This window comes from Dipodomys spectabilis, unplaced genomic scaffold (genome assembly GCF_019054845.1).
Source record: "Dipodomys spectabilis isolate Male_0828 unplaced genomic scaffold, ASM1905484v1 ptg000175l, whole genome shotgun sequence".
Classification (NCBI taxonomy): domain Eukaryota; kingdom Metazoa; phylum Chordata; class Mammalia; order Rodentia; family Heteromyidae; genus Dipodomys; species Dipodomys spectabilis.
Window position 1 is genome coordinate 5,631,352 of NW_024870852.1, and position 13,436 is coordinate 5,644,787.

At 39.8% G+C, this 13,436-nt stretch overlaps 1 protein-coding gene across 3 annotated transcripts in view; it reads right to left on the reverse strand.

The window, feature by feature from the left end:
- Window positions 1-13,329, reverse strand: part of Mcm8 (minichromosome maintenance 8 homologous recombination repair factor) — a 38,850-nt gene extending 25,521 nt beyond the window's left edge. The window contains exons 1-8 of one of the 3 annotated variants that reach the window (XM_042694414.1): window positions 13,170-13,329; window positions 11,690-11,842; window positions 11,363-11,443; window positions 8,949-9,031; window positions 8,406-8,543; window positions 6,513-6,616; window positions 4,551-4,749; window positions 1,842-1,927 (exon numbers count right to left, since the gene is read on the reverse strand). In XM_042694414.1, the coding sequence (XP_042550348.1) occupies window positions 1,842-1,927; window positions 4,551-4,749; window positions 6,513-6,616; window positions 8,406-8,543; window positions 8,949-9,031; window positions 11,363-11,443; window positions 11,690-11,837 (839 nt within the window). In that variant the 5' untranslated portion in view covers window positions 11,838-11,842; window positions 13,170-13,329. Of the gene's footprint in view, window positions 1-1,841; window positions 1,928-4,550; window positions 4,750-6,512; window positions 6,617-8,405; window positions 8,544-8,948; window positions 9,032-11,362; window positions 11,444-11,685; window positions 11,843-13,032; window positions 13,129-13,169 lie in introns of those variants that run through there. The other 2 variants (XM_042694415.1, XM_042694416.1) reach the window with 2 other exon arrangements.
- Between the last annotated feature and the right edge of the window lie 107 nt (window positions 13,330-13,436).

Consider the following 13,436-nt stretch of genomic DNA (forward strand, 5'->3'; position numbering starts at 1 on the left):
TATAAACAAAGCTGAGAGACAACTAAAATTGGAAAACAATATATTCTTTAACAATTTAAGGTAACATCAAAACTGAGAAACTCTTGAATTAGAAGACATGAAAGCAAACACATCTCTCTGATGTCCTCAACTCACGTAAGAGTGGATACACTAACATCAAGGAAAAAGACCTTATCTATATTTAATAAAGTAACAGGAAACTATGGTAACTGTTACTTTCCACACTAACTGAACTTTTAAAACCATTTTTAGATTGTGAAATGTGAAATCAGAGAGACCAAAATTATTATTAAAAATAGGGACAAATATTAAAGGCAGAGGCAGAGTCCCTCTGTACAGAGAAACTCCAGGTCAAACAGCCTTTTCCATCCTTGCTAAAAAGGATACAACTCTCCCTCACCCAAGTTTACCAAGCTGGAAGCTTTACAGTTTACCACAAACTTTGCTGAAGGCCACTGACAATCCTGAGGCTTATCACCAGCTGTATTGAGTTGCTGTATTAGTCAGAAGCTTATAATAAAAATCATTTCTGTAAAACAGACTACCCCTACCCAAAGTTGTATTTTAACTTCTGTAATCCAAGGATATGCTTTGACTTTTTGTAATCAAGTATCAATAGTATTGATAGTATCAGTCATGCTGACCAAGTCAAGATTGTTTTGCTTATGCTTTTGTGACTCAAGACTATAGTTTGTTTATGTAACTTTGCTTGCTTGCTTTGGCAAACATCACCTGAGTGTAACCCCTTCCTATAAAAATCCTCCATGAAAAACAAACAGGCCTGTTCTCCAAAGCTCTGCTAGCTGGAGACAGTCACCTTATGGCTAGAAAAAGGCTTCCAGCCAGATTGACTGAGTGCTGACATATCTTACTGGGAAATCAGAATACTACACAGGTAACATTAAAATATATTCTTTATGAGCTGGGAAGGTGGCTCGGTGGTAGAGTGCTTGCATGCATGAGACCCTGGGTTCAATTCCTCAGCACCACATACACAGAAAAAGCTCAAACTGGCGCTGTGGCTCAAGTGGTAGAACGCTAACCTTGAACTGAAGAGCTGAGGGACAGTGCCCAGTCCCAGAGTTCAGACCCATGAGCTACAAAAAAAATAATAATAAAAAAATAAAAAATAAAAAATAAAAGTATTTTATATATTTAACTAATGAATGTAAGTATAAACACTGAACATCAAAATATTAACTTTGAAATTGTCGAAATTTTATAATCTAGTATATCTCCCAGTACTCCTGAGGGCTTGGCCAGGTACCACATCCATCCAACCTGCATAATCTCAAACTCTGCCCCTCAATTTCCTTCCTTCAATTCTCTTTCAACTCATATAGGGCAAAGTAAATTCTCAGAATGGCACATGTCTAGATTACTAACTCTTGGGAAAGTATGTAACAAGCTGGGCACAGTGGCCTATGCCTGTAATTCTAACTACTCAGGTGGCTGAGATCTGAGGATCACGGTTCAAAGCCAGCCTAGGCAGGAAAGTCTGTGAGACACTTATCTCAACCAACCACCCAAAAACCAAAAGTGGAGCTGTGACTCAAAGTGGTAGAGTGCTAGCCTTGAGTGAAAAAGCTCAGGGACAGTACCCAGCTCATTATCTCAAACTCTACGACCAACAACAACAATAAAAGTATGTAACATCTTTTCTGGGACCCAATAGAGAATAAATTTCAAACACACATAATTATTATGACTCATCCTCATCTAATAACCATCTATCATTTTAACAGTGTAATATGGTATATATGTAACATAGCAAAATTACAGATTTACTCAGCAGTATGAGAATCGTAAACCTCCCTTTTATTTAACAGTAGTTTGCTTACTTAATAGACTGCCAGTCCATTGTAACTGTGAGAGGTGAGCTATGTAGAGGAACAAATGACTTCCCATGACATTCAGGCACAGGACACTGCAACAAGAGTAATTCACATTCAGAGTTTGATATTATAGTCACATTATAGGAAAATTCAATTCAGAATACTTCACTAAAGTAAGATCCATCAAGAACTGTAATGACTTTCTGTTTTTTTCCTGGAATAGATGGGAATCACAAGTTTCCAAGGTACTTTTCTTGCTGGTCCTTTTACTTCCTACTCTTATTCTGTTTGCTATGGACATGCAAGCCTCCCTGTATATTCATTCCTTCCTCTGTGCTCATGCACTCTCTCATTCCTTGGGCTCCTTGAAGGCCCCCCTCTCCTTCAATCCTACATATTCCAGCCCAATTCTCTCCTTTTCAAAAGGCTTTCTTAGGGGCTGGAAATGTGGCTTAGTGGTGGAGTGCTTGCTTAGCATGCATAAAGCCCTGGGTTCGATTCCTCAATACCACATAAACAGAAAAAGCCAGGAGTGGCACGGTGGCTCAAGTGGTAGAATGCTAGCCTTGAGCACTAAGAGGCTCAGGGACAGTGCCCAGGCCCTGAGTTTAAACACACACACACACACACACACACACACAAGCTTTCTTAGACCACCATTAATAGTATCTTTTTTATATTGTTTGTATGGTATATATACTGTACTGAATAGGCAGTCCTCAGAATATAAATCAACTGTGTTCTGGTGTTTAGACCTCCATATGCATTTAAAAACCCAGATATTGTGGTAGACTGTGTATTCCAAATATCACTGCAATGTATTTCCCCCTTTCTAGAAACTTGCTGCTCCCCTATCAAGAGATGGACTCTAATTCCTTCTCTTGAAATCTGGGGCAGACTGGTGATTCATTCTGTAACCAGCAAAATGTAACAGAGTGATGCTGAGATCTGAAGGATTGTGGTTCAAGGCTAGCCCAGGTAGAAACATTTACTAGACTCCATCTCCAAAATAACCAACAAAAACCAGAGCTGGAGATGTGATTCAAGTGATACAGTGCCAGCCTAGCAAGCATAAGATCTCAAGTTCATGCCCCAGTACCACAAAAATAAACTTTTAAACCTTATATTTTTGTTAAAAAATTAAGCTAAAATAATGAAATGTTATTATCTGCCTGCCTATCATGGTGGATACACAGATATTATTTATATTATTCTCTGTACTTTATTCTTTGAAAATTTAGAACAAAAAACCCATCATTTCCAAAAGGTGGAAAGAATAAAAGAAAGAAAGCTTTCAATATACCTGTTAAGTAAAAACTAAGATATATGAAGGGAAAGATGAACAATGCAGGATAATGACAGACTCTGGGATGGTACAAGCAAAGAAACTAATGCATTGTATCTTTAAAAATCTATCTAGAAACTCAAGGGCAGCAATGGGAGGGAGGGAATGAGACAGAGGGAACAGCTTACACTAAGCAAAAGGAAAGAAATGTACATATCACCGAATTTGGAAAAAATAGCCGTAGAGTCCATAAGCATTACAGACTATGATAATGACAATGTGCCTCGTGAAGTTTTGTTAAAATGTGTTTGTGACTTTAACTAAGTATCACTATCCCAATATTGTGAAATTTACGTAATCTTAATCTCAATAAAGGAAAAAAAAATCTCTCTAGATTAGACAGAGGATATAGGGGAAAACTAGGAGAAAGCAAAGGAAGGGATGACATTGTCCAAAAAAGAAATGTACTCATTATCTAACTTAAGGAACTTTTTTTTTTTTTTAATCTATCTAAAGCCAGGCACAGTTGGCTGATTGTCTAGAGTCCTAGCTCCCAGGAGGCTGAGGTCTGAGGATTGTAGGTTAAAGCTAGCCTGAACAGGAAAGTACATGAGACTCTTTTCTCCAATTAACCAGCAAAAACGCCAGAAGTGGAACTGGGACTCCAGTCAGAGAGCACTAATCTTGAGCAAAAAAAAAAATCTCAAGAACATAGCCTAGGTCTCGAGTTCAAGTCCCAGGCCAGTACAAAAAAAAAAAAAATCTATCTAGAGCTAAAAAAAATTCTGGGCAATGGGTAAAGGAATGCTTTTTACTTCAATATTTCCTCTTGTATTCTGAAGTAGGTCATAAAGTAAAAAGAAAATATTGTTTTTAGAAACATTAAGAAGTGATCCCTAAGCCGGGGCACTGGTGGCTCACACTGAAATCTGAGGATCACGGTTCAAAGCCAGCCCAAGAAGGAAAGCCCCTGAGACTCTTATAAGCCACCAGAAAACGGGAAGTGGTACTGTGGCTCAAGTGGTAGCCCTGAGCTGAAGAGCTGAGGGACGGTGCCCAGGCCCAGAGTTCAAGCCCCACAACCAACAACAACAACAAAAAAAGTGGTCCCTAGCTGGGCACCAGTGACTCATGCCTGTAATCTGGCTACTCAAGAGGCTGAAATCTGCCAATGGTGGTTCAAATCTAGTCTGGCAGGAAAGGAGGAGACTCTTACCTCCAATTTAAAACAGGAAAAAAAAAAAAGGCTGTACATCCACCTGTGATTCAAGCAGAATACTAGAATACTAGCCTAGAGCAAAATAGTTCAGGAACAGTGCTCAGGCCTTGAGTTCAAGGTTGAAGACTGTCACAAAACAAAACAACAGTAATCCCTGTAAATTGATTTGCCTGTGTTATCATGATAATGAGGCAGTTAAAAAACACTTAACCTTTGTGGGAAGATTATATTTTCCATCTGGAAGAGAAACACTCTGAACCTCTCCACACGCAGAGCAAAGAAAAGCCATCTTTGTGCAAAGAGGCTTTATATTACTGACTCGAACCACTGTTCCTCTTAGTGCAATGTATTTTCCATAGTAATTTGCACGGATATTCTTGAGGTGTGTCAAGGGCTCATAGTTGTATACCCTAAAAATAAGAAAGGAACATATTTGTCTATAAGTTTACATGAACAATCTCTGAGATCTTTTTTTACAAGTTTCTTTTAGGAACAATTGTGAAATTCTCAAACCATATTTTCCCTTTCTATATCAAAGCTCAAAAGAATTAAAACTATTCTTAAAAATAAAAATGAGCCAGGCTTGAGTGGCTCAGCCTATAATCTTAGCTATTCTGGAGGCTGAGATCTGAGAATCATGGTTTGAAGCTAGCCCATGTAGGAAAGTCTGAGAGACTTTTATCTCCAATAAACCAATAGAAAATTGAAAGTGGCACTGTGTCTCAAGTGGTAGAGTGTTAGCCTTGAACAAAAGAGCTCGGGGACAGTAACAAGGCACTGAGTTCAAGCCCCATGACAGACAAAAAATAAACTAACACACAAAAATAAGCCAGGCACTGGTGGCTCACACCTGTTACTCAGGAGGCTGAGATCTGAGGAACACAGTTTGAAGTCAGCTCAGGCAGAAAGTCCATGAGACTTGTATCTCCAATTAAGCAATAAAAAGCCACATGTGGAGGTGAGACAAGTGGTGGTGTGTAAGCCTTGAGCAAAAAACTAAGGGAGAGTGCCTAGATCCTGAGTTTAAGCCCTCGTATGGGAACAAAAACATTAAGTTTAAATAAAAATAAAATTTAAAAATCTATGTACTAAATTTCCGTTTCTTTTTTGTCGGTAGTGGGGCTTGAACTCTGGGCCTGGGTACTATCCTTCAGCTCTTCAGCTCAAAGCTAGAGCTCTACTATTTGAGCCACAGTACCACTTCCGGTTTTCGGAGTAGCTTATTGGAGATAAGAGTCTCATGGACTTTTCCTGTTCGGTTTGGCTTTGAACTTCGATCCTCAGATCTCAGCCTCCTGAATAGCTAGGACTGGCACCTGGCTAAATCACCTTTTCTTAATGCATAGGTCACTATCTATCTATGGAAAAGTGGGAAAGCAAAGAAAAGGAGAATGTCAAAAAAAAACAAACAAAACCTAGTTTTAATTCTTTAGACAAAACTAATGCAAATTCTACAAAATTTGGAAAAGAAAAAGAAAACCTTGATGATTTTCTTATTTATCTCAGTGAATTTACAATCTCAAAATATAAAAAAGAGAGCTGAGTGCTGGTGGCTCACCTCTGTAATCCTAGCTATTCAGGAGGCTGAGATCTGAGGATCACGGTTCAAAAGCCAGCCCAAGCAGGAAAGTCTTTTAGACTTATTTCTAATTAACCACCAGAAAATCAGAAGTGGTACTATGGCTCAAAGTGATGTAGAATGATAGCCTTGAGCACAAAAGCACTAGCCTTGAGCACAAAAGCACTAACCTTGAGCACAAAAGTTCAGGGACGGCACCTAAGGCCCTAAACAGTTTAAGCCCCACAATTGAAAAAAATAAAAAAAATAAAAATAAAGAGGAATTCAAGAAAAATAATTTCATTTAATCCCTTGGGTCCAATAAAAACCTAATAATTTAACAAAATACACATGTCCCTCCGTGTATCAATCTTGGTAATAATACACTGTAACCAGTGTTTGCAAAAACTTCTAGGTTGGGAAATCAACTTATTTGGGCAGAACATATGGATTCCCATCATTTTTCTTTGAGTATCAGTGAGTTTACTTTGGTATGATAATGAAATTGACAAAGAACACATACCATTTTTATTCACTGCCTTGTCTTTGTAAAATGAGGTTATTCTGAAATAGCCTTCAAGGCCCTATTCTAAGTAACAATAGCAGGTTTCTTACCTTGCATAAATGTGCGGCACATTTACCATTGTTTCTCCATCACTAGGCAATCCTTCTTGGGCTTGTAATTCTGCTGCATGTCTTTCCAGGTCCTTAGTCAATATCTAAACAGGACAGATATTTACATAAATTTAATCAAAATTTTTTCAACAAAGAATCAAAAGCATATGAATAAAGCTGGGCGCCAGTGGCTCATGCCTGTAATCCCAGCTATTTGAGGCTGAGACCTAAGGATCATGGTTTGAAGCCAGCCTGGGCAGGAAAGCCCATAAGTGACTCTTATCTCCAATAAACTACTCAGAAAAAGATAGAAGTGGTGCTGTGGCTCAAGTGGTAGATAACTAGCCTGAAGCTCAAGGACAGTGCCCAGGCCTTGAGTTCAAGACCCAGAGTAGGGAGGGGAAAAAAGGCCCCTAAAGCAGAGCCAGATGCAGTGGTACACACTTGTAATCTCAGCACCTAAGAGGATAAGGTAGGAGAAGAGCAAGTTCCAGGTCAGCCTGGATGAAAAAAAAAGAAGAAAAATATAGAAGAATTTATTTAGCTACGGAGAAATAATAAATAAATGATATGTATCTGAAAACAACAAGCAAGATTCCGAGTTTAGGTTTAACAATATACACCTCTGTATGCATCGAGATATTCTTACCTCCCCTGCTGTGTCGAAATTCTAGTTATCCTCAAGAACTATCAGAAACCCAACTCTTTCTCTGAATGCACCCTGTACTTTCTCTGTGCCTGTCCTGAGATTCACTATCTTGAAGAATTTACCACGTTGTTCTTTTTTTAAAAAATGTCTCATATGTTGTCAATGACCATGACATAAAGGCAGGCACAGAAACTTATTGTTACAATTTTATATATGGGACACTCAGGAAATAATGTCCTCTTTGCTCCAAGTTCATAACTGGAAACACTGTGATGCTTTGTCTTATCTTCCCTATGAAACAGACAGCTCTTCGAAAACAGGGTTTAATTCCTGAATGGACTTTTTTTTCCCCTCACTCATTCTGGGGCTTGAACTCAGGGTCTAGGCCCTGTCCCTGAGCTTCTGTTGATCAAGGCTAATGATTTACCACTTGAGCCACAGCTCCACTTTTGTCTTTTTGTAGTTTATTGAGAGATAAGAGTCTCGTGAACTTTTCTTCAAAGGCTGACTTCAAACTGTAATCCTCAGATCTCAGTCTTGTGACTAGTTAGGCCATTGAAACCCAACTAATTCCTGCATGATTTTTAGTGAGATTAATTCAAGTAGGTTCCTAGTAATGTTATATTTAGGTAAGCTATTGTTTACTAAATGAAGAGTATCTTTTAGGACAAGCCTGCAATCCCTCAGTTCTAGCCAACATCATAGCCAAAGATAATTACTGTGTATGAGTGTGTGTGCTTGAACTCAGGGCCTTATGCTCTTCCTTCACTTTTTCACTTAAGGCTGGCATTCTACCACTTGAGCTGTACCTCCACTTCTGGCTTTTTGCTGATTAGAGATGAGTCTCTTAGCTCTGTCTACTGGCTTTGACAGTGACTGTCCTATCTCAGTCTCCTGAGTAAGTAGAATTACAGGTATGAGCCATGAGTCACTAGCTCCAAGCAAAGCTATGTACCGCCATAAAGCACTGATACTATAAAAATCATCCATTAAAATTCTAACAGAGCACATGAAAGGAGGAAGGAAGGGTGAGAAAATGCAGACATTAAATACAATGTACATTACGTAAAAATTGAACTATAGAACTTGAGGGTAGAGATGGGAGGGGAAATAATGAGGGAGAGCAATCAAAGAGGTGGCACTGATCAAGAAGCATTGTACTCATGAGTTATGGAATTACAACCTCTTTGTACAACTACTGAATAAAAAGAAAATTCTAACGTAAGTCTACACAAAATACTTACCTGATGTATTGCCAGACCCATGCAAGCCAAAGTTTTCTCAGGTGCATCCTTTAGTTCATTTGCTATATTTAATACTTCATCTTCTTTTGTCAAATCTTTAAAATCCACCAAAATACTTCCCTTTCTTTCTATTTCATCCTATAAAAGATTAAAGCTTGAAAGTAACAACTGCTTTTATGGAGTCAATTATCACAACTTAACATTCAATTGTACATTCTGAGAAAGCAAGTAACATTTATATAGTTCTAATGCTTAAGTACTATATAAGCTTTGTGCCAAGTATTGTCTTAACATTTAAAATATATTGACTTATTATGCCTTTTAACAAACCTCTACTATTGTACTATCTCCAACAGATAGATGAGAAAACTGAGGCACAGAAAAGTAACTCACCAAAGTGCACACTGAAGGTAAATGGCAGAGATGGGATCTGAACAGTCTAACATCAGTGTGTATGATCATAACCACCAGCATGTCACATATACTGTTCAATTAAACGACACATAATGGTAGACTGGTAGCTTTGTTGAAGAAGAATCTTACCTTATCATATAAATCAATACGTCTCATGAAAAAATTTTCAAACGCTTGAATCTTCTCAATAAAAGGAGAGCTATCACTGTAAACTAACCCAACAAACACGGCATTAGCATTAACAAGCATATTTGTACAAGCTAATATTCATGAGACAATAGAATCACTATAAATGGGGTAGCATTTTATCCTGGACATTAGGTAAGAACTGGTGTGAATACATACTCAAGATTTTAAAACAAGATGAAGTCCACATAATCTGAAATGTAGATAGGAAGTATCTGTTAGAAGTCCCAATATCGGGGTAACTTTGAGTCTTTTTTTTTTTTTTTTGAGTCCAGTCGTGGGGCCTGAACTCTGGGCCAGGGCGCTGTCCCTCAGCTCTTCAGCTCAAGGCTAGCGCTCTACCACTTGAGCCACAGTGCCACTTCAGGTTTTTTTCTTTTTGCTTATGTGGTGCTGAGGAATCGAACCCAGGGCCTCAGGCATGCAAGGCAAGCACTCTACCACTGAGCCACCTTCCCAGCCCCTGTATTGAGTATTAAGTTCATAAGTACATACCAGTTCAAACAACATACAAGAAGCTTAATAATGAAAAATCATAATTAAGTAAAAGCTAATCACATGGTCTAAACTTTTACTCTGAAAGAATTAAGATATCATAGTCATTGCAAAATGAATTCTACTAGTCTAAATTGCCCCTCAAACCCTAAAGCTAGTTTTTTGTTTTGTTTTGTTGGTTGTGGAGCTGGAACTTTGGGCCTGGGCACTATCCTTGAGCTCTTCAGCTCAAAGTGAGTACTCTACCACTTGAGCCACAGCACCACTCCCAGTTTTCTGGTGAATTGGAAAGTCTCAGAGACTTTCCTGCCTCAGCTGGCTTTGAACCATGATCCTCAGATCTCAGCCTCCTGAGTAGCTAGGATTACAAGCATGAGCCACTGACAAATGGCCTAAAGTTACTTTTTTAACATCCTAATCTGTATTTTCAAAATGTCCTTTTACAGAAAAATTGTACAATGAAGTAGTTTGCTATTATAGCTAGGTCAAGCCGAACACCAGTCCAACTATTAGGGGAATAATGCAAATATTGGTGATTGATGTGTCCTAAAGCAACAAAAGATCATCTATTAAATACACCTGTTATTTAACAGAAAAAGACTCCCAATTCAAAGAATACTGAGTGCCTAATATGGGATTCTGTGCACATGCACGCGCGCGCGCGCGCACACACACACGCACGCGCACACACACACACACACACACACACACACACACACACACACACACACACACACACACACACACACACACACACACACACACACACACACACACACACACCCTAACAAAAATAAAACACATACCTCTTAAGAGACATAGACACTATGAGAGCATTCACCTAGGCAGATATATGATATGGGCCAGTGTTTTTTGTTTTTGCCTTTCGTGGGGCTTGAACTCTGGGCTTGAGACTGTCCCTCAGCTCTTCAGCTCAAGGCTAGAGCTCTAGTGGCAACTCGAGCCACAGCACCACTTCCAGCTTTTTCTGCTTATGTGGTGCTGAGGAATCAAACCCAGGGCCTCATGCATGCAAGGCAAGCACTCCACCACTGAGCCACCTTCCCAGCCCCTGGCCGATGCTCTTAAGTCCTTAACAGTGCTTCTATGTAAACCAGTGCTGGTTACTTGCTCTAGACCCCTAGTCTCTCATTGCTTCCTTCTATGTGATGACTGAAGTCTGCTCTCTATTATCATTAAGTTCTGCCATTTAAAGGTGCTCTAGAGTGGAGGGGGCAGGAAACGTGTAGAATTTGTTCTCATTTTAATTCTTTTCAGCATCTCTGTAGCTGTAGTTCTAGCTTCCAGGTGCAAGCAATACCTGAGTCATTCCCTGTTACAACCACCTTCATTCCCCTCAGTGGTCTAGCACACCTTTCAGGCACAGCTATGCTATGTTTCCACCTGTGAATTCCTAGACTTTGGTAACCTCAGCAATTCCTTTGTTCTCTCAATCATAGAGAGTTAACTTCAAGACTTTTTTTTTAAGTCTCAGACCAAGACTCAAACTCTGTACCTGCTCCTTTCACTCACTGGCTAGCACTCTACCAATGGAGCCATGCCTCCAACCCTAGGACTACTGATTCTTGAAGTTTCTGCTTTCTGGGAGGTTACCTAAAAGTTACCTTTCTTCTTCTCTATATTAAATACCTTTTTTTGAAATACCTAGCATGATTTCTGTTCTCCTGATGCAAAAAAGAACAACAACAACAACAAAAAAAAAAAACCTATGCTCTTTGATATGAACATGATTTGTTTGGAAGATTAAGGAATATAGTCAAACTATAGTAACATAAGATGCAACATTCAAAGGTAAGTTGAGGAAATACAAAACGGATGTTATTTTTGCACTTTTAACCCACCTTCAGAGAAATAAAGCTTCCAGCCTTTATATGGTATGAACTGATCCAATGTTGACTGCTGTAAAGGCTGTGGAGTTTGCCCTGAAAAAAAATTAAATTAATAAAATTAAATTGTAAAAGCATATTTCCCCCAATTTTTGTCCTTTCAACAAGCATCGTATATGAGATAAAGCATTTAAATTATTTTGAGTATTAACTTTTAAATACTTGCTCAGGTGTGACATCAACTGAGTTAGACTGAACTTTCAGTTAAACTGCCTAGGCTGCTAGGAATGAATTACTACTTTCACGAAAGAAAATATATTCACCATCATTGACCTCACCTACCAGGAGAATGTTTTCCCACAGTTTTATTCAGATCAGGTCTGTGTTCTCTTTCTCTCCATTTTCCTGAAACATTCCCACCACCTCTTCCTTTTTTCCAGCTTTGAAATCGTCCTCGTCCAAATCCTCTGCCTCGATACCCTCCATTCATGTCTTCTGAAAGGTATAAGGGGATGAGAGGGAACTTCATCAAAACTGTAGTGCTCTTAAATTTATTAATGTGAGTGTAGTGGCTCACACCTGTAATCCCAGGTACAGAGGAGGCAAAGATGGAGACCCTCAGGATGAGTTAATATGACCCTAACTCAACAAACAAACAAGTCAGCTATGTGAAAGGAGGACCTCAGTCAAGAGGCGAGCTTGCACCAGCCTCTTGGTCTTTGCACTAGCCTCTTTAGTCTTGCATCAAAAGTGCAAGACTCTATCTGAAAAAGAACTAAAGCAGAAAAATCTGGGAAAGCACAAAGTCCTGAGGTTCAAATCTCTGTATTGGGGGGGGGGAGTGTTTATATAGTTAAAAAGGGGGGGAAATCAATGTATGCCATGTTTGAGATTAGCATACGGGTTTGCAAAAGTTGTATACAACTGTATAATTCAAATTTTCTGCAGTTATTCCTTTAATTCTCATCTCTTTTTAAGAGGTATCATAGATGCTCAAGTAAGCTTATTCTAAGTGTTGGTGGAATAAAAAAAAAAATTTAAGATACTGCATTTGTACCAGTTTTCAAGGTTACCATGATACAGATTGACTGTAATTAACTCTATGATGACTTGTTTGTAGTGGCGAAATATAGGGAGAATTGGCTTAACATAAACCTAACCTGTAAGACACTAGGGAAAAATTATCATAGCTCCTTATATAATCGGTCCTTCAGCATCACATTTATTTTCTGTAAACCCAACACTATTCTCAAAAGGAATTATTTGAAAAAGAAAACTCATGTAGGGTGGATATAAATCACTTGATTCATACTGTGTAGTGCTATTCGTCACATGAAAGTCTGTCTGAATCCTTAAAGGAATTCGGTTAAGAAATCATTAAAAGTTCACAATTAGGGACAGGACTCTTGTCTCGAGCATGACGGGCTCGAGGCCAGTGTGGACTACATAGTGAAACGCTATTTCACAAGCAAAACGAAAATGCAGACGAGTTGTCTTGTTGATTATAGAGTCACAGGTCTGTCTTCAGATTCCCAAGCTGAGGCGTTGCACTGGCAACGCTAACTATGAAGGGGACCCTGTTTGTAGGGAGACAGAACTGGAGGAGAGGGGCCCTCCGGAGGCCCGCCGGGCTTCCTTAAATAGCCTGCTTTGTCTGTGTCTCCTTAGCCTCCACTATTACTTGCATGGAAAAGAGGTCCCCAAGCTCTCCCAGTGGACGACCCGGGCGAGTTCTGGGGTACGCGCCAATCCGTCGGCCCGCACTCGGCCTCCCACCGGGAGGGGGGGGGGGCGTCGCAGAGACGCCAGCGCCTCAGCTGACCCCAGGCAAGTCTGGCGGTTTTCCCAGCCGCGGCTCTCCGGAAGTCCCCGAGCAGGACCAGGTCCCTCCCGTAGCAACACTGCTGGACGCTTCGGTCTTTCCCCCTCGCGGCCCAGACCGGTGCTCGGGAGCGCAGACAACCCAAACAAGCTCAGCCACCGTTAAGTTTCCCTCTCAATTCTTTTTGGGCGCTTCTGTGACGCAACTTCCGCTCCCGGAAGCAGGGCGGGTAGGCGGGAAGATGAGGATTGTAGCCAATCAGGAAAT